Consider the following 20,717-nt stretch of genomic DNA (forward strand, 5'->3'; position numbering starts at 1 on the left):
GGAGGGAAAGATGGCAAAGAGATGGAGGGAGGGAGGGAGGCTCTCCCACCCACCCCCATCAAGCCCCCACCACCCCCACCCCCGCGGATCCCTTACTTACCACTTCAGCGGGTGCCGGGAAAGCCAGTGGTGGGGCTCTCTGGCCTCCTCCGAGCCACAGCGCTTCTGCGCAGGCCCGGGGGAGCCGGCTGTGGGGCTCTCCGGGTGTCCCCCCAGCGCTTCTCCGTGGGCCTGGGGGAGCTGGCAGCGGGGCTCTCTGGCCCTCCCCCGAGCCACAGCGCTTTTGGCACGAGGAGCTGGGGGCGGGGCTGGCCGCTGTCACCATTTGCGCGGGCTCCTGGGCTGCCGGAGCAGCGCTCTGGCCCCCAAAGACCCCTGAGCCAAAGTCAGTCTTGTGAAGCAAGCTGCCCTGACCTGGATAGCCCAGACAAGCCCGATCTCATCGGATCACGAAAGCCAAAAGCGCCAGCCCTGGCTAGTATTTGGATGGTATACATCCAAGGAATACCAGGGTAGTGATGCAGAGGCAGGTGATGGCAAGCCACCTCTGAATGACCCTTGCCTTCAAGCCCCACTAGGGGTCGGCAGAAGTCAGCTTGACTTGATGGCAAAAAAATGAAAAAAATCTTGTGAAGCAAGCTCAAGTGCCAAGTTTGATTAACAGCAAGAATGGTAGACAAATGGTTTCATTCTAAGGTTCTTGACTCAGAATTTCAGAAAGATGACTGCACTGAGTCATCTTATAAACCATTTACATACTTTCATTGCCTTTCTTTTGTATGTTGCCAAAGTTTAAGAATGCAAAAAGTATGTCAGTGAATATTGCTATGTGCCAAGGGTCCTCTAATCTTATTTGCTGGTGTTGAGCACCAACAAGAAGAGGCAAGTGTCTGCAGAACCCAGATATACACCAGAACAGTCTAGGACGGCAGTTTGTAGGGCCACAACCAAATCAAAATCTAACCCCCAAATTAGGGGAAAGTCTGGGTTTTTTGTCTGGATTTTTTTTTTTGCGGCAAAACTGTTGGTGACAGGGCACTAGGAAAAGCTGCAAAGCATGTGAAATGATTTTACTCACTGTCTAATAATGGCATCTTATTTCAGCGTGCAGGGCTGCTGCAAGATAAATAGGTTATGGCTGAGTCTAACTGCAAGATGTAACACTGTCTGAAACTAGATTGACTAACACACAAACTTGTTTCTCCTGTTAAAATTGGTTTTCCATTCATACTTTTTTTTTTAATGAACCTGCTCTTAAATGTGCTCTTGTATGCTGACAAAAAGAAATATTTACTCAGGGAATTGTAGAATTCACTGCCAATGGATGCAGAGATGATCTTAGCTAATGGGAAACAAAGGTAGCTGCCCTGGGCCCCATAGTGGGGGTCCTCCTGACCACCCACCACAGTAATGTGTGTGTGTGTGGGGGAAAGACCAGGCTTCTGCCACTGGCACCCATCCTATCTGCAGATAGCTTGTGGTGATGGCTTCCACCCACCTCACACAGATGACAAGGGGTGCTCCTCACTTGGCTCTGGCAGGAGTATGGCAGAAGGCAGTGATTCTGTGTCTCCATGCTGAACTTTTGCCCAGGGCCCTAGAATCACTAAGACTGCCCCTAAGTGGATATAGTCATGGCCATGGCTATTGGTGGCTTTAAAAAGGAGATTAAACAGATTCATGGAGGAGAGGTCCATCAGTGGCTTTTCACCAAGATGACTAAAGAGAACTTCTACCTTCAGAGGTAGTAAACCTCTGAATACCAGTGCTGGGAAGCAGCTTCAGGAGAAGGTCTTTGTCTCTCTGTGCCCTGTTTGTTGGCTCTCTAGGGCAACTGCTTGGCCACTATATGATACAGGGTGCTGGAGTAGATGGTCCTCTGGTCTGATCCAGTAGGGGTCTTCTCCTTAGGTTCTTATTCATTGTTTGATTCATGGCTGTTCCCACTTATTGCTTCCTCTAATTCATTGTTGTGCACCCCAACAATTCATTTAGCCACTGCTGTTGATCTTCAAACTACTTAAGGACATCATGCATTTAAATGACTGGCAGCCAGAGTAGTGTAGTAGTTAGAATGTTGTACTAGGATCTGGGAAACCCAGGTTTGATTTCCCACTCTGCGATGGAACCGAAAAGTGTTCTAAAGGAGAAAAATCAGTTTACTATCTGATGTATAAAACAAGCCAATGTGGTGTAGTGGTTAAGTATTGGACTAGTATCTGGGAGACCTGAGTTTGGATCCCCACTTGTGCTATGGAAGTTCACTGGGTGACCTTGGGCCAGTCACACATTCTTGGCCTAACATGCCTCATAGGGTTGTTGTTGTGAGGATAAAATGGATGGGAAGAGAACAGTGTTTTGGGTCCCCTTGGGGGGAAAGATGAGGTGTAAATGAAATGCATAAATAAAGTAATGCAGCACTCTTAATGATCCAGGGTAACCAGCTAGACAAAAGTATTATCCTTGATGATACACAAAATGGAATCAGCATAGTGCTGGAAGGAAGCAATGTATTATCCGACAGAATAGAGAACACTACATAAGACAGCCAGTGTGGAGTAGTGGTTACAGTGGCAGAGAAGAATTGGAGAAGCCTGCGTTCAAGTCTTTACTTGGCTAGGAAGGTTGCAGGATGACCTTGGTCAGATACTCTTTTGGACTGACCTGTCTCAAAGAGTTGTTGTGAAAACAAAATGGGTGAAGAACTAATTATTTAACTTATATCCCACCCTCAGGGTGGCTTACAACATAATAAAAACAATTAAAAAAGATATAAAAACAGTTAAACCACTGAGTGATTAAAACAAGATGATGTCTCCTGTGGCATTTTAACAGGTGATGGTAGAGGGCCTGATTTATAACAGTTTTTAATCAGATGGTGGGAGGTCCCTAAAACTCTCTTTAACTCTCTGGGGAAAGGGTGGGATAAAAAAATATCAGTGGGGCAATTCCTTTGAGTCCCGGTGAAACCAAGTGGCCATTTTCATGTAGTAGGATTGCCACTCCTGAGACTTATAGCCCTTGCAGAAGGACATGACACTTTGACACAGCAACTGATTTATTAGCATGTGCTTCTTGAGCTCTAGCAAGGGTCCCTGGATACAGAAGTGTTTGGCACTCTTGTACTTTTTATAGCTGCCTAGAATACAAGAGTGTTAAGAAATAGATTTTTGTCACCTTTCATGAGAAACTGCATCTTTTCAAATTCCCTCTGTGGCGTCCTTGCTTATCGGGGAGACAGTTTTTCATTTAAAACACTCTCTGTGTACCTAAGCTTGGTAGATTTCTGCTGTCACCAGGAATTAAAAATTCCAAATCTCTCTCTTTTGGTAGAATGACCTAGGGTCTGGGCACTTCAGAGGACTATGTGGCCCTGTGGAAGGACTATTCTGATTTCTGGGATAAGTTTAATAAAAAAATGATTTATTTAATAAAGAACAAAATAGGTTTCTGGGTAATTTGAACTGTTGCTGATGAAAGGAACTTGTAAATATAACTGGCAAAGCTTGGTGTCACAAACAGTCTCTTAGACTCCCAAAACTCCACTCTGACAGGCGTAGACACTCAGTCTAATCTCTCTCTCTCTCATCTATATAGCCACACAGGCTGAACTTTGTCTTATTCACGCAGAATAGACTCAAAATTCATATTCACTCAGACTAAACTGTTCGTCTTATTCACACAGAATAGACTCAAAAACTCCCATTGACACAGACTATGCTCTCTCTTCAAACTTCACACACAGAATCACTTCATAGACACCCCTCCTTCCACACTCTCAGTCAACAGCCAATCACATTACACTTGTCTCCCTCTATCACTCTTCTTACAGTACTGCAGTCAAACCAAACATTTAAAGAAACACACACACCATAACATGAAATCATTACGCCCTCTGTCATTGGATCCAAAGCCCTGTCATCCTTGCATCTAGTCAGTGTGAGTATGAAAATGCCTGCTTTTCAGATTTAAGTTATTATTCCAGCATTAAAAGGCTATAGTCAAGTTAAACAGAAATAATCATCCCCTTGCCCGTCACTCAGATGATTAACTGTTGCTTTTGTTTTTCTCATCAGTTTTTCATTGGACTACTCCTGATCCTTCTTCTCCAGGTTGTAGCGGGCATATTGGGAGCAGTATATAAGTCAGAGGTACTGTGTTCTCTGCTCATTCTGGCTCCATTCCATGGGACTGATACCAAATGTGCTGACAGATAGTGTGTTGCTTTCCAGGTTGAAAGTGCCATAAACGCCACCATCCAGGAGGAGGTGAATCAGCTGAAAACAGATGCCACATTTCAGGCTCAGTTTCGTGAATTTGAGAAAGAGGTAAACAGGATCTACTTATTTTATGTGTGTTTTAAATTCCATGTAGGGTAGCCTGTCCATGATTGACTGCAGCAGGTACTTTTTCATTCCACCTCTGCCCTGTGGACTGGGCTCCCTGAGGAGGTCATGGTGGGGTGCCAACTCTAGAGGTGCAAGAAGATTTTGCAAGGGCGTGTCAGGAGCAATGCCAATCAGGTCTACTTTGAAGTAATTCCCATTTTATTCTGTGAAGCTTATGCCTATAGGGGTATAAATATTTTAATAATTAATGCTGATCTCCCAATAATAGCAGAAAGCATCACCTGCTGATTTTTACATGCTGCTGAAAGCCCTGAGGAATAGCCAGGATCATTTTCTTGTCGCTTGCCAGCCTTCTACCTGGCTATCCTGTTTAATCCTACCACCTGCCTTGGTCTTCTGGAGCACCAGACACTTAATCACTGCATTTTTCAGGGTTATGAACTTGCCTTTAACAAAACAAAAAAACCCCTGAAATGTTAGTGCTGGGTACTCTTGGGAAAACGAGTCTATCATAAACACTCTGTATAGTGTTTGGAATAAGCCTGAAACTCTAGAGTGGCTTGCTACCTGAAGGACTGCCATACTATCCATCCTGCCAGTTAAAACCTGCCTCTAAAGCCCTGCTCTGTGCCTCAGAGGGGAGGCAGGTAGCAACAACAGACAGAGCATTTTCTGTGGTGGCACTTCACCTTTGGAATCCCCCCCCATTGAGGCTTAGGGTTGCCAGGTCCCCCCACCCAGATACCATCAGGGGATGGGAGATATGGCTGCCAGATCTAGGTTGGGAAGTTCCTGGAGATTTGGGGGTGGAGCCTGGGGAGGACAGGGACCTCAGTGGGGTACAGTGCCATAGATTCCACCCTCCAAAGCATCATTTTCTCCAGTGGAACTGATCTCTGTAGTTTGGAGATGAGCTGTAATTCCAGGGGAGACTGGCATCCCTAATGGATAGTCAGTGAAAGCCTGTTTGTACCTGTAAGCATTAAAGAGAATTCAGATCCCTAGGTCCCTCCTGGAGTATGGCATCCCTACTCTCACTAAAAGGAAAAAGAAATGACACACATGGCTGTACCTAATAAGTAGCCTGAAAGGGGAGGTGGGATTAGGGATGGGCAGTCTGCTGCAGTGGTCTCTGCAGCCACAAAAAGGGGAGGATAGTTGGGCATTTACCAGTGTGAAGCTACCAGTTGCTAGTTGACCCAGGCCCACGTGGCTCATGCCAAAGAAGTTTTCAAGGAGGAGGCAGCCAAGGTTAGGAGCCTGTGCCTCTTTAGCAGAGGCAGATGAGCATCTATTTGAGGTCACATGGCTTGTGCTAGATAAGTTTTGAAAGGGGAAGGCAGCTGAGGGTGGGAAACCAGGGATGCACTGCTTCCCATCAAATGTCTGCATTCCATCTAAAGATCCTTATTTGGAATTTAATAAAGTTGGCCGTTTAATTATCCCAACTAATATTCCACACTTGCCTGCAGTCCTTATGAGCAAAATCCTGGGTTCACAAATGATCTACAGTTAAAGTGAGTCAAGGTTTCACTTAGCTTTCAACAAGCCATAAATGAGAACTCTAAAAATATAAATTAAAATTCTTAAATGGGGGGCAAAATTGTAAATGTGGCTTTGTCTTCTTGTTAAAAACCTTAGAGATTCTTAGACTTAAAAGCACCTGTTCAGGTAGCTTTCAAATACACACACTTTCTGCAAGTGCTCAGGTTATACATCTGGTTTGGTTCATGCTGGGGTGGCTGTTTGACTTATGTGGTATCCTAGCAGGTAGGGGGTTGCAGTACAAATAAGCTAGAAAAAATAGAGCTACTGCAAGTATGCAATTAGTGATTGTAATAACAATAGTCTTCCAAGTGAGTACAAAATTACAAAATACACAGTAACAGTAGCGTTTTTGTTTTACAGATGATACATAGATGGACGAAATTCCCCGGAGTTGGTGTTCCGTTTCATAACGACTTCCTCATACATCAAAAAAACATACAGAAGTGCCCTCATACAGTCACAAATATTCCAACTGGATTCTTCATAAATCCTAAACATTTGTGGTGTTCATTCCTGTTGTATAACACTTTGGTCTGTATGAGGGCACTTCTGTATGTTTTTTGATGTATGAGGAAGTCGTTACGAAACGGAACACCAACTCCAGGGAATTTCGTCCATCTATGTATCATCTGTAAAACAAAAATGTTACTGTTACTGTGTATTTTGTAATTTTGTACTCACTTGGAAGACTATTGTTATTACAATCACTAATTGCATACTTGCAGTAGCTCTATTTTTTCTAGCTTGTGTGGTATCCTAAACATCTCAGTTCTACTTTCTAATGAAGTGAATAAAACTGGAGCCAGTGTGGTGTACTGGTTAAGAGCGGTGGCCTCTAATCTGGAGAGCTGGGTTTGATTGCCCACTCCTCCACATGAAGCCTGCTGCGTGACCTTGGATCAGTCACAGTTCTCTCAGTAGGGTTGCTAGGTCCTCTTTGCTCCCCAGCAGAGGGTGGGCTCTCTGGGAGTGCAGGGGGTGGGGCGACGTTGCCACATGCGACATCATGCAGAAGTGACATCATGCTGCAGACGCAACCTGGCAACAGTCTAGTACTTTGGGTACTACTAGTACTTTGGGTACTACTAATACTAGAGCATCACCATGCGGTGCCCCCAGCATGATGATATCACTTCCAGGTGGCATCATAACACTGGAGACGTTGTGCCAGGTGGTGGGTGTTGCAGGTGGAGCTTACCAAATTGGGGAATTCCCTGCTTCCACCTAGGGGCTGGCAACCTTATCTTTCAGAACTCTCTCAGCCCCGCCTATCTCCCAAGGTGCCTGTTGCAGGGAGAGGTAGGGAAGCCACTTTGAGACTCCTTAGGGTAGAGAGAAGCAGGGTATAAAAACCAACAGCACCACCATCACCACCACCACCACCACCACTACTACTACTATTACTACTACTACTACTTCACTTAAATGATATGTTAGGAAACATAAGAACATAAGAGACGCCAATGTTGATCAGGCCAAAGGCCCATCCAGTCCAACTAGGTTTGCCAAGTCCCCCTGGGGGGCGGGGAAACCCCCACCCCAGAGGCCTGTTCCCCGCCGGCAGTGGATCGGGCCCTGGGGGGAACCCCACCCCGTCGTGCACATCACCTGGAAGTGACGTGACCCCGCCAGGCATGCTGGGGGTGGGACCACGGTCATCCGAGGGAAAACTCTCTGGGAGTCCCCCGTGGGAGTCCCCTGCTGCGGCTGCTACGAGCACTTGGCAACCCTTAAGTCACACATTGGCCAAAAATACCAGGTGCCATCAGGAGGTCCACCACTGGGGCCAGGACATTAGAAGCCCTCCCACTGTTGACTCCCCCCCAAGCACCAAGAAGACAGAGCATCACTTGCCCCAGAGTCCCTATCTATACCTTGTGGCTAATAGCCACTGATGGACCTCTGCTTCTGTATGTCATTGTGCCTTCATTAGTTGGTATTCTCTCTGTTTGAAAGAGAGCAGGTCCAGGCAGACTGGCAGCAACACAGTGGGCTGCAATCAAATTAAGATATTTATTCATTTACTTCATTTATACCCCATCTTTCTCCACAATGAGGGCAAAGCAGCCTGCTTCATTGTCCTCTCCTCCATTTTATTCTCACAAGAATCCTGTGAGGTAGATTAGGCTAAGAATGTGTGACTTAGCCCTAGGTCACCCAGCAAGTTTCCATAGCAGAGTGAGGGATTCAAACCTGGATCTCCTAGGTCCTAGTCCACACTCTAGTCTGGGGTCCAAAACCTTCTTACGTCTGCAGGAACATCTGAAATTTGGGCACAGTTGTGGTGGGTGCAGTCACAAAATGGCTGCCATTAAATGGATGCCATGGGAGGTGGAGCCAGACACAAAATGGCTGTCACAGTTTACCTCCAGTCACACAGTGCAGATCCTTGTGTTGCAATGGCAGCTGCTGCCAACCCAAGGTTTCTAAAAATCCACACAGCCAATCAAATCTCCAATGACCACTCAGAAGCCTTGCTGGGCAAAAGCCTCATCTGGCCCCACCCACCTTCTAAAAACACATGGCAGGCAACAGGAAAGATATCAGTGGACATCATGGCACCCACAAGCACCATGCTGGGGACCCCGGGCCTAACCACTACAGCACAATGACATTTGTCTGTTTGAAAGTTTATTTAGAAGCCATAGCATTTGCACATCAAATTTTAACTAGCACTATTCAGTAATTTGAATAAAATCTTAATTCTGTTTGCTAGAACGGCTGTCAGTAGAATTTGCAATATTCTTTGTCTTTTAAGTTCATCATGAATGCTCTGTATGTCCTAGGGCTGCCAAGATCCAGGTGAGATCTGGAGATCTCCCAAAATTACAACTGATTTCCAGACTACAGAGATCAGTTCCCTTGGAGAAAATGGCTATTTTGAGGGTGGTCTGTAGGGCATTAAACCCCACTGAGGTCCCTCCCCTCCCCAAACTTTGCCCACCCAAGGTGCTACCCCCAAATCTCCAGGAATTTTTCAACCTGAATTTGGCAACTCTAGTACCGCCTGAGTTGGTATTATCTATTTTAACTTCAGGGAACCCACAAGGACTGGGGGGGGGTGTCACTTCCTTTTCCCAATGGATCCCCTTCTCCACATGATTTCTTCTTTCTGTCCTTCTAGCAGCTCCCACATCCTCTTCCCTTTCTCTCCTTCCTTTCCCCCCCTTCCCACTATCCAACCAAATTTTCTTTTATCTGCCCCCCTTATCTTCACCTTTATTATATATTTACTTCATGTATACCCCACCTGCGTGGTACCACTTCCCTCAAGTTTCCTGTATTGATATGCATCTTTTTTTCAGATTGTTTGCAGTGTCTTTAAAATGAAAGGCTCTGAGATGTTTAGTATTGTGGCAAATTCCACTTTTCAGTAACCTCTCACAGTCTTTTTCTCCTCTGTTGCAGAACAAATGTTGTGGTTTATTGAATGGAGAAAAGGACTGGCAGGGAAGTGTTACCATTAGAGATGGCTGTGCATGTCTTTCAGCAGATGTAGGAACCAGTGTCTGCGCCAGTGGTACAAACAAGTACACAAAGGTAAAAAGAATGTGTTGCCATGGAGGACTTTCTGACCAACTCACTTTTACGGGGGGATTCTGTGGTGTCTTTTCCTAAACCATCTCCACCTTCAGAGCTTGACAGCCAAAGTTACTGTCATTTTCCTTGCAACCATATATATTTAACAAGCTGGAGGACAACAGTGATCCACGCAATGGTCACCTCGAGATTAGACTACTGCAATGCTCTCTACATGGGGCTTCCCTTGTCGCAACTCTGGAAACTCCAGCTGGTGCAAAACGCCATGGCCAGGCTGTTGATGGGTCTCCCTATGCAGGAGTACATCCAGCCTGTGCTAAAGGCACTGCCAATAGCATACTGGATTCGCTTCAAGGTGCTGTTTTTGACCTTTAAAGCTCTATATGGCCTGGGGCCTGCCTACCTGAAGGACCACCTTTACCCACATGTTCCCCAGAGAGCACTGAGGTCAGGGTGGCAAAATCGCTTGGCCCTCCCTGGGCCGAAAGATGCCAGACTGGCTTCCACCAGGACGAGGGCCTTTTCAGTGGCGGTGTCACGGCAGGGCCAGGGAGCGTGGGTTAAGCAAATCAAAGCCAGTCCGAGGTTCAGCCAATAATTCAAACAGCACCGAGGTTTAAACAAGTCCAAAACAGTTCACAAAGCCAGCGTCAAACATACCATACGTCAGAGTCCATAAATCAAGGAAAGCCAGAGTCTTGCAGATCCGAAGTCGTGGTCAAACAATGCCGGGAGTCAGGGAGCAGAGTAACGAACGGTCAAGGTTTCAAAGAGTCCGGAGCAAGGTTGCACAGAGCGACTGGTCCTGTCAACTGAAGTTGCCAGCACAAATCACTTCCAGCAGCAGGTTTGTTGATATAGTGTGCTGGCTCATTAACTTGTTATCTTTCTTGGAGCAAGGTCAGGCCTCTGTTAAAACTCAGGGCTGAACGAGCATCTTCCGCGCATGCATGCAGCCTTGCGTCTCTCGTTCAGCTCCTGTCTTCTTTGACTCCTGAGCCGGTTCACAGGTGGCGGGGAGTCGGGTGGCGAATTGCTTGTGTTAAGCAGAGCCTGATCCGGCGCAGGTGTCTCTTGGGAGGTTCTATCCTCCTCGAGACTTAGAGTGTCTTCTGTTAAAGGAGCCAGTTCTTGGCTGGCAGGCTCTGCTTCTGGGAGTATATCAGGGGATTGTAGTGCCAAGTCCCCTTGTTCCTGGCTGTCAGCTGACACATCAGGGGCAGGCATGACAGGCGGCTCCATACTGGTGGGATAAGCTCCCAGAAGACATCAGGGCCCTGCGGCACCTTTTAGTTTAGTTTAGTTTTATTATGACAGTCTTAATACCAGCATACAATACAAACATAGTATGAAAAAGAAGGAAAAAACAGAGATAATATACAGAATAAAATCTAAATTTAAAAACTTTTAAAATGTGACTCCCGCAATCTAAGAATCAGTGCACAGAACTCAGCGACTGAACGTGTAATCTCTGGGACCTTTTACAGTTCCGCAAGGCCTGTAAAACAGACCTCTTCCACCAGGCCTTCGATTAGGAGCCGCCACTAATAACATCCACTTATAACATCAACAGCACCAACAACGCTAACTGAATGGTTAAGGCCCTTATACTGACATCAATAGCCAGCTATGTCGGATGCTGACGGGGACCATTTTGGGGCATATTCCATCATGGCCTCCAGGACGCCATCACTACCAGCACTTTATTTTATCTTGTATTATTTTATTCTGTACTATGAATTTCTTGTATTTGTCTTGTATATGCATGTGTGTTTTAATATATTTTTAACTTTTATTGTAAGCTGCCCTGAGCCTGCCTTCGGCGGGGAGGGCAGGATAAAAAATTGAATCAATCAATCAATAAATAAATCCCTGTGGGCACTGTTAGTGCTGGATCTGCATGATGTGCATGGGAAACAGAATATGTAGTTTCTATCATGGAAACCATGATTTCCTCAAGATGCTATAGTCATTGCTGCTGCTGCGTTCTACATCATTCCACAAGTAGAATACCAGAAGGAATCACAACAGATTGGATCCAAAGTACTGTAAGCAGAGCTCTGTTGGCAGAACTGTTGTGCCCCCTGCCCCCTGTGCTTTCCCAGGGTTGAGGGATCCCCAGGAATAGCCCTGGGTACACTGTAGAGGTCTGTAGTGGGAGGTTGGAATCTGTAAAAACTGCATACAGCCCTCCACTGACAGAAGTGCCCTTCCACTTGTAGAAAGTGAGCTTGAGGATCCAACCCATATATGTAACCTCCTTCCTCCCCCCCCCCAATTGGGGTGACAGACAGTATCTGTCCGAAGGCATCTGGATCGAGGTGGTGTGGCAGCATTGCTGCTGTTAGATCTGTCGGCCATATTTGATACGGTCGACCATCAGCTGCTGACCCACCACCTTGCCGACATGGGGATTCAGGGGCTTGTCCTCCAATGGTTTGCCTCTTTTCTCCAAGGTCGGGGACAGAGGGTAGCGATTGGGGATCAGCGCTCCCAGAGGCATTCTCTTGAGTGTGGGGTGCCTCAGGGGGCAGTGCTGTCCCCAATATTATTTAACATCTATACGCGCCCCCTCGCCCAGATTTCTCGGAGTTATGGGCTGGGGTGTCATCAATACGCAGACGACACCCAGCTCTATCTGATGTTGGGCGGCCGGTCAGACTCCAACCCAGATGACCTTCATCGGGTGTTGCAAGCTGTGGCTGGTTGGCTCAGGCTGAGTTGACTAAAGCTAAACCCAGCGAAGACAGAGGTCCTGGGCCTAGGTTGGGTCGGTTAAGGGTTGGGGCTCCCTCTCCTGGCCTTCGACGGGGCCCCTTTGGTACCAGCGCCGAGGGTTAGGAGTTTGGGGGTGCTGCTGGACTCCTCTTTAATGATGGAGGCCCAGGAAGCAGCCACTGTCAAGTCAGCCTTCTACCACCTGCGGCTGGCATGGCAGTTGGCTCCCTACCTTGACCGCAATAACTTGGCCACGGTGATCCATGCGACGGTCACCTTGAGGTTAGACTACTGCAACGCTCTCTACATGGGGCTGCCTTTGTCACAGATCCGGAAGCTGCAGCTGGTGCAGAATGCAGCAGCCAGGCTGTTGATGGGTCTCTCTAGGCGGGATCACATCCAGCCTGTCCTGAAGGAGCTGCACTGGCTACCAATAGCGTACCGGGTCCGCTTCAAAGTGCTGGTTCTTACCTATAAAGCCCTGCATGGCCAGGATCCAGCTTACCTAAGGGACCGCCTTTTCCCATATGTTCCCCCAAGGGCACTACGGTCTGGGGCAAAACATCTTTTGGTCGTCCCAGCCCCTAGAGATGTTAAATATGCTATGACTAGGGCCAGGGCTTTTTTGGTGGCGGCTCCTATCTGGTGGAACGAGCTCCCGGAGAAGACCAGGGCCCTGCGGGACCTTATGCAGTTCCGCAGGGCCTGCAAGACAGAGCTCTTCCACCAGGCTTTTGAGTAGGAGCCACCACTGTCACTGTACCACCACTGCGTTGCCATCTGGGCGATGTGAACTGGCCTTGGGAATGGAGAACGGACATGGTGAAGACTGATCAAGAAGAGACAGTAGTGCCCCCTGAAACATTGTATTGGAGTCCCCGCCTCGGATGATATTATGTGAGCACTGATTTTAAATGTAAAATATAATTTGATTGTTTTATTGGTTTTATTGTTATGTATGGCATTTGCCTCTTGTTAGCCGCCCTCAGCCCATGTGGAAGGGTGGGATATAAGCCAAATATGTTTTGCCCCTAATGAAGCCTGTGAATATTTTCTTGCAGATGAAAGAGATGATGACCCAAGCTCTTTGTACTCCAAATGACATGCTTTCACTTTCATTGGCTCAGTTTATAGTTTAAATCAGACAGTTGTACATATTTTTACGACTATACCAATTTTGCTGCATGCAAGGCTTACTAGCTTGTTAGTAGCAAATCAAACTGGCCTGTTAATCACATGACTGAGCACCATAGAGTTTCCCCTCGGATGGTCATGGCCCTGCCCCCAGCGTGCCTGGCGTCATAACGTCACTTCCTGGTGACGCGCATGTCAGGGTGGGGTTCCCCCCCGGGGCCCGATTCCGCGGCGGCAGAAATTGGGCCTCCAAAGTGGGAGGTTTACCCACCCCCCGCCCCCACTTGGCAGCCCTACCTGGAGAGCTGCTGCCAGTCAGAGCAAACAAGACTGGCATCTTCATGTGAGCATATTCCATTTGCTTAGGCGATATCCATTCAGCCTCCATAGTGATAATTCAGAGGTTTATAAAAAACATGCGGTAATTGTGTCTCTCTTGCATTTCAGTCATGCAAAGATATAGTCATTGATTTCTTCAAAAACCACATGATCATACTCATGGGGATCGCATTTGGATTGGCATTTATTGAGGTATGTGTGAACTAAAATATGAATTGCCAGCAAAGTGTGGGTGCAGTATTTTGTCGTGGTTAAAGTGAAGGACATGGATCTAGAAGACCCAGATCTGAACCCCGACTGGGGCCGTGGAATCTTGCTGAGTTGACCTTGGGCCAGTCATGCACTCTCAGCCTAACCTACCTCACAGGGTGATTATGAGGATAAAATGGAGGAAAGAACAATGATGTAAGCCACTTTTGGTCCCCCTTGGGGAGAAAGGTGGGGTAGAAATGATGTAAATAAATAAGGAGCTGAGTCAGCTCTCATCATCCCTCTTTAATGGTCCAGCACAGACCACAGGGAAGACTCCTTGCCCCACCCCACCCAGCACATCAAAACTTGGCAAAAATGGGACTGAGACCACGGCTGGCAGCACAGAACCCTCCCGAAAGAGCTGAAGTCAGGCATGTCTGCCCACCCTCAGGTGCAATAAATGCTCCTGCTGATGGCTGGTAGAGGCATTTCTATTTGTATCCTGCCTGTGCTTGTGTCTCGATGTGTCAAATGTTGGGCAAGCCTGGTCATTAAGATCCAGTTGTCACCACATTGCAACTTATTTATGTGATCATTCCAGATGGGTAGCCAAGTTAGTCTGTAGCAGCGGAGTGAAACAAGAGTCCAGTGGCACTTTAGAGACTAGCAGAATATGCTTCTGTGAGTCAGAGCTCGCTTCCTCAGATGTATAAGCAGATGTGTTTATACTAAAAAGTTGCAAGCGAGAGAAAGGCCGGGGGGGGGGCGGGGGCGGGGAGGAATAATACAAAACGACCAGGGTTCTTTTTTTAAAAAGATGCTACTGGAAGTATAACAACAGATGTACACTTCATGCATCTGATGAAGTGAGTTCTGATTTATGAAATCTTATGCTGGAATAAATGTTGCTAGTCTTTAAGCAGCAACTGAACTCCTATATTTAGGAACATTTCTGGTGGTGAGGTAATAGTGGCCTTCTCTATGTGATGCATGACTCCAAACTGATCCACCGAGGATGCAGCCATAGATTGATTTGAACTCGCCACCTTATAAGGGCTATTTATAAATATGTACTCTTAGCTTTCACCAAAACTAGATCTTCTGCAAAGAGGCAGACCCCCCCCCCCCCGGGCCAGTATCTAAATTCTAGGGCAAAGAACTGTATTATCACTTAATAAAAATTTGTCTGAAGCTAGCAGAGGCTGCAAAAAGCTGTTAATTGGAAAAAATAACAAAGGCTGAGTAAATGATCCAGTAACAAATCATGTGATGATTGTGCAATAATTAATGAAGTGAGAAATTTTCATGCTGTGTAATGACTAATTTACAATACTGGCCATCATATTCACCATGAGGGTTGTGCAAATTCAAACAGAACTTTTTGATCTGCCCTCTGTTGATGGTAGAAATAAATCTGAAAGTATTTATGTTTTTTTAAATGTGCTGGTTATGTTTTCCATTTTACAGTCTTATGTTTATGAAATAGCTTTGTGTAGCAATAGGAATATCAGCACATTAAGATCACATTTATGATATTGCCTCAGAGCCCTAAGACTATGAATCAATAACGAAAAATTATCCACATCAGAAAAGCTGCTGAGCAGTATTGAGATGCTGACCTGCCTGGTTACAGGTCCAGTCTGCCTGATGCAAGTATAATAATGAAAATGTATGTTGGACAGCTGTATATACTAGTCATCCACAGCTTTCCTGATACAATCCAGATGCAATGTACCGCAAGCAAGAAGAGTCTGTGAATGAACACCACCACACTAAAGACCTTGAATGTAGACTGTTTTGAAGCTCCATAGGTCAGTGGCAGAGCACAGACTTTGCATTCAAAGGCACCAGGGTCAATCTCTGGCATCTCCAGTTAAAGGATTGTTGATAACAAGACTGGGAAAGACTTCAGCTTCAGGGGTTTGACAGCCACTGCCAGTCAGAGTAAAAAATACTGCGCAGTCTGATTCAAGCAAAATGATTGAAGCCCTACACTGTCCCTCACCAGTGTTGTTGGCCTTGGGGACCTTAGTCAATTTTACCTAAGTAAAAATTATCTTGATGTTTTTTCTAACTTTTGATAATTAAAAGTATGTGTTTTAGCTGAATTCCAGCTGGAGGCACATTGTACTCTTACACCTTTTAGAGAGGGGAAGAGGGTAAATACACCTGACTTCAGAGAAGCTTGTGCAATAGTGTTTTTTTGTTGTTGTTTTTTTTGCATCAAACAGTGTTCTAATTATATCCTCTAATGAAAGGAGGCTATCCTGGAACAGTAATTCATCCACAAATGCAATAGGCAGCTTCATCCCATTCTGGATGGATAATTGTTCATCTTTTGTACACTGGAAGGGATTGACTGATATGGTAACATCCGCTGCAGAAGTCTAGCACAATTTCCTGCCATGGCAAAAGCCAACTGGAAGGAGCTGAGGCCAGAGCAACAAATCATGCACAGATGCAGCAGACAGCCTCCTCCATGGGCAAGTGTGCTAGGCTGTAATAGAAACCTTTATCTATCGAATTTACATCTCACAAATTGTCTCAAGGCACACATGTGAACTTTGCTTCATAGTCTAGAAACTACTGGTGTAACTGATCTCCATGTCAGGGTCGGAGAAGGAATTTTCCATCTTCTGGTGATACAGATAATGTTGCTATTATAGAATGAGGCAATTTACTTGCTATTGATTAACAATATATCTAACTTTCAACATGGCCAGATATGTGAATGGTTAAATTTTGAGAGTGGAGCCATGAACAGACAAGACAGATCTTTCTACACACCTAACAAAAGCCCCATATCTGCAGAAAAATGTGAAATCTTAAAAAATAAATAAAAATGATAAAAATGGGGGAAATGGTCCAAAATTATAGAAGCAGTGCCTGTAGCTTTAAGAAACAAATGCCCTCAGTGGCCACTGCTGGGCAACCACAGCAGTATTGGCAGCTTTCAGCCCTCAGTTTTTGTCAGTAAAAGATAGAATGGAGGGGGCACAGTTCTTTCCAGGGCTGTTTTGGCCTTTGAGGGATAACTCATTGAGGCCAGGCCCAGCAGCAACCACCAGATGACTTGCTACCTCCCAGTCTGAATCACTCACCTGAGCTGAGCTGTTTGCTGCTGTTCAACAGCAGCCACCCCATGAAAGCTAGTGTGGGTATTGGTGAAGTTTTACACTAGGATCTGGGAGTTCCAGGTTCAAATCTCCAGCCTGATGTGGAAGCTCACAGGGTGACTTCGGGCCAGTCACAGCCTAACTCATCTCAGATGGCTGTTGTAAGGATAATAAGGGTGAGAGGAAAATGATATAAACTCTTTTAGGGTCCCACTGTGAAGAAAGATGGGGTATAAATAAAGTTAAATAAATATAAATATAAATATAGCCAAATATGGGATGCAGATAAAGGTGGGTTGGTTGGTGGGTGGGAAGGAGAAAAAGACACAGGGAAAAGTGGGAATATGGGTGTTGCCAGGGAATGGAAAGAGGAAATAGTATGTGTGTGTGTGTGTGTGGGGGGGATGCAATAGCTCCGATGTCCTTGTACATCCCCTCCTTGTGCTTTACTAAGCCTATACCTTGTCCTTTAAAAACTTATTTAGACTTTATTCCAAAGGGGAAGCTGTTAGTCTGTTGCAGCAAAACCAGAAATGCGTCTTTAAGGTGCTGCAAGACTATCTGTTTGATTGGGAGCCAGCGTAGTAGTTAGGGTGCTGGTCTGGGATCTGGAACATCTGGGTTCAGTTCCCCACTCCACCCATGAAGCTTGCTTAGGTGACTCTAAGCCAGTCATAGTCTCTCTTAGCAGAATCTCCCTCACAGGCTTCTTGTAAGGATGCTGCCATGTGGCTTTTGGAGGCAGAATGGGATAAAAATGTACTAAACTGTGGTAAAAACTTTCCAGAGAAATTGTATTGCTAGTTAGTAGCTCTAGTGACACTTTGCTGAAGGCAATAGGTGAAGAAGTCTCTTCTGTAGTTCTACCAAGGCCACCATTCTGAATCCATTTAAGTTTTAAATCTCTAAAGGTGCATTCAGATGGGCCATTTGAGCTGGCTTACGTGCCGGTTAGAAACGGACTATTTATACATGATCACACAGCCAGCATCTGCCTTCCGTCCCTAGCCATTGCCAACCAGCTCAAAACTGCTTTAACCCAGAGTATTTTGCTACCAGGTCCCCAAGTGGTGTTTTCCTGCTGCTCCGGTTCCAGCCGCATTTCCCCCCTGTGTGATTGCTCCTCTGCCAGTGTAGAGCCACTTCCTGTTCCCCGCTCGAAAGCTGCCCAAGGCTTCCACTTTTCGCCCGCCATTAAAAAAAAAAAGTTTAGTGTTGGCAATATGCGCTTGGGCGGAGCTTCGCCCCGGCGTTAATAAAACCAAAGTTTAAACGGTGCCTAGTTTTAGCAGCAGTAATTAAATTGTCCTTCTGAAAACTTAGTTCACCCAGGAGAGAGAAGGGTTTTAAATTTTACATTCTGATCCATATCTTTTATCTAAAGAGAATGTTTGGGTTATCCTACGAGAATATTTTGAGCTACCTAATACAAATTGTTACCTCATCCACGAACAATTCTGCAAAATAAATAGTGCTTTGGAAAAAGAAGCAAAATCGTAGTGCTATCACTTTGACCATTGGCTTTAGATTGGTCCAGAAAGGGAGGAGAACAGCAAACCTTGAGTAAGACATACTAATTCCCAAGGCCATTTGCTAGCCCAAATGGCTTCACGACATGATTGATGTTCCCTTGATCCTTTGCAGTATTGTAGAGGATGCTGAGACAGGACACTTGGATTGGTCAGGTTTGCAACCAAGAGGCATGTCCCCAACAGTGCAAATGATTCTGGGACAAACTTCTTAGATGGAGCACTGTTTCATCACTGGTGCACCTAAACAACATTGCCAGCCCAAGTAACTACTTTGATTGCTCCTGTGATCTGGCTTTTTATGCATAGGGTTTTGTTTGTTTTTTGTCCTGAAACTAAAGGATTGATATAAAACTGGAATGCTTTTTTAAAGCTTCACATTCATAATTCAGATGGAGAAAAAGTACCAAAAAACCCCTTTCTGAACTGGGTTGTTTTTCCGTTTGTTGCTTCATTAGTGTGATGAGCCATAAAAACCTAATCATAAGAGATTTCTTCACCCTTTAAAGCACTCAATATTTTAGGATAAATGTAGGTTTCCCATAGTGTGGGTTTAATTAAAATCCCAGGATTGTAGAATCATACTTCTAAAAATTATTTTGCAAAAGGTTTTCTGCATAGCTGATTTCAGCTGCACATAAATCCAAGAAGTTAGCAAACAAAATGTTCTCACTGTGTATTGACTATGTGGGGGATATCTGAAACTGCCAAATAATACCATAAACATCTTTCTTTTCCAGGTTCTTGGTCTGGTGTTTTCAATGAGCCTTTACTGCCAAATCCAGAGAAAATGAAACCACAGAAGTGTCAGAAATCTGTCACCAGCCAAATGAGAAACCTTTGTAGATTGTAAGACTGATGTTTGGCTTGGCACCCTACAAGAAGTACATGTATGTCAGAAACAGCTGCAATGATAAGAGCCGGACCACTTCTTCATGAGTTGTGAAATAAAATCTGCTTAAAATTAGGGAAACTAATGATCTGTAGCTGGATTCTTTAAAATTGCAATTACTTGCCTTTTTGTTTATACTTTGTAAATCTCCCCCCCCCCCAAGATTACATGTCAATAAAATGAAACATTTACTTTGCCACCCATTGTGTTGACATTTCAGAGGAATCAAAATTGGGGAGATGCTTCATCCGTACAACTCTAAAGGCCTACTGTTAAGTAAGGGGGCATAAAAAAAATGGAGACCACCTCCAGTGTTTCTGCATGTCACCAAGCTGGGCATGCCCTTGGAGGTATGCTTCTTTTGAGGGGAAGGAGCTGTGGCTCACTGGTGGACCCCATAGTTTGCATGCAGAAGGCCCCATGTCTGGACACTGGCACCTAATAGAGAAACACAGCAGCAATTATCAGCCCAAGCAAAAAGATGAAAGGCCATGAAAGGCTATCTAGATGGACATCTTGTGCTTACAGGAACTGGATAATATAATTTATTTCTTATATTAGCATTTCTCTTATGGCACTTATGGTTTGGGAACTGACGTAGGTTTGGGAACTGACAGGAACTGGATAATGTAATTTATTTCTTATATTAGCACTTCTCTTACGGCTCTTATGGTTTGGGAACTGACATAGTGGATGAATATAGATGGCCATTTACCAAAGGGTAACACACCATGGTGTGTGTGTAATCACTAGGTAAGTCAACTGGCTGCATCATCCTTCCCAAGGGGAGGAGTACTGTGCTGCACCTGCTTAGAAATCTGCTTAAGTTGCTCTTTCTTACCAAACCACAAGGGAGCAGAGCAAGGCTCCCTCTAAGCAGTGGGGTTTTGTGAGCAAAAATTTGTCACAGTAGCTTTGTGAGCTACTGGCATTAAAGTTGTGAGTGAGCAACTTGGCTGCTGCATAGATTAGTTTGCTCTGGAGCCATCTTCCCTGAGCTAAGACAAAAATGTGTGAGCCGGAGGCTAAAACACTGTGAGCTAGCTCACACTAACTCAGCTTAGAGGGAACACTGGAGCAGTGCAAGCTCCGAGGTTCAGTTCAAGATCCTTTCTTTTCCTATCATGATTTAAGAAATCCTGAGTTCCAGGATATGTGCAGTAGCAGCAGCCCCCTCCCAGTCTTTACATGTGTAGAGTTGGGTTTGATTGAATTGACAAAAGGGCAGGAGGTTCTGAAGCTTCCCTTCCCCAGAGTCTCAAGCAGGTTTTCTCCCACAGCATTTGCCTCTTCCAAAGTGAGTGTGCGCACACACACGGCACATATATTAGGCCACCACCATAGCATTATGGAGTACAAG

General features: G+C 45.5%; 1 protein-coding gene across 1 annotated transcript in view; it reads left to right on the forward strand.

The window, feature by feature from the left end:
* TSPAN8 (tetraspanin 8) overlaps window positions 1-19,549 on the forward strand; it is a 33,492-nt gene extending 13,943 nt beyond the window's left edge. The window contains exons 6-10 of the mRNA XM_015405713.1: window positions 4,077-4,151; window positions 4,233-4,328; window positions 9,306-9,437; window positions 13,737-13,820; window positions 19,206-19,549. Of these exons, the coding sequence (XP_015261199.1) occupies window positions 4,077-4,151; window positions 4,233-4,328; window positions 9,306-9,437; window positions 13,737-13,820; window positions 19,206-19,259 (441 nt within the window). The 3' untranslated portion in view covers window positions 19,260-19,549. The remainder of the gene's footprint in view (window positions 1-4,076; window positions 4,152-4,232; window positions 4,329-9,305; window positions 9,438-13,736; window positions 13,821-19,205) is intronic.
* The last annotated feature ends 1,168 nt before the right edge of the window (window positions 19,550-20,717 follow it).

This window comes from Gekko japonicus, unplaced genomic scaffold (genome assembly GCF_001447785.1).
Source record: "Gekko japonicus isolate JY-2015 unplaced genomic scaffold, Gekko_japonicus_V1.1 scaffold53, whole genome shotgun sequence".
NCBI classification, from domain to species: domain Eukaryota; kingdom Metazoa; phylum Chordata; class Lepidosauria; order Squamata; family Gekkonidae; genus Gekko; species Gekko japonicus.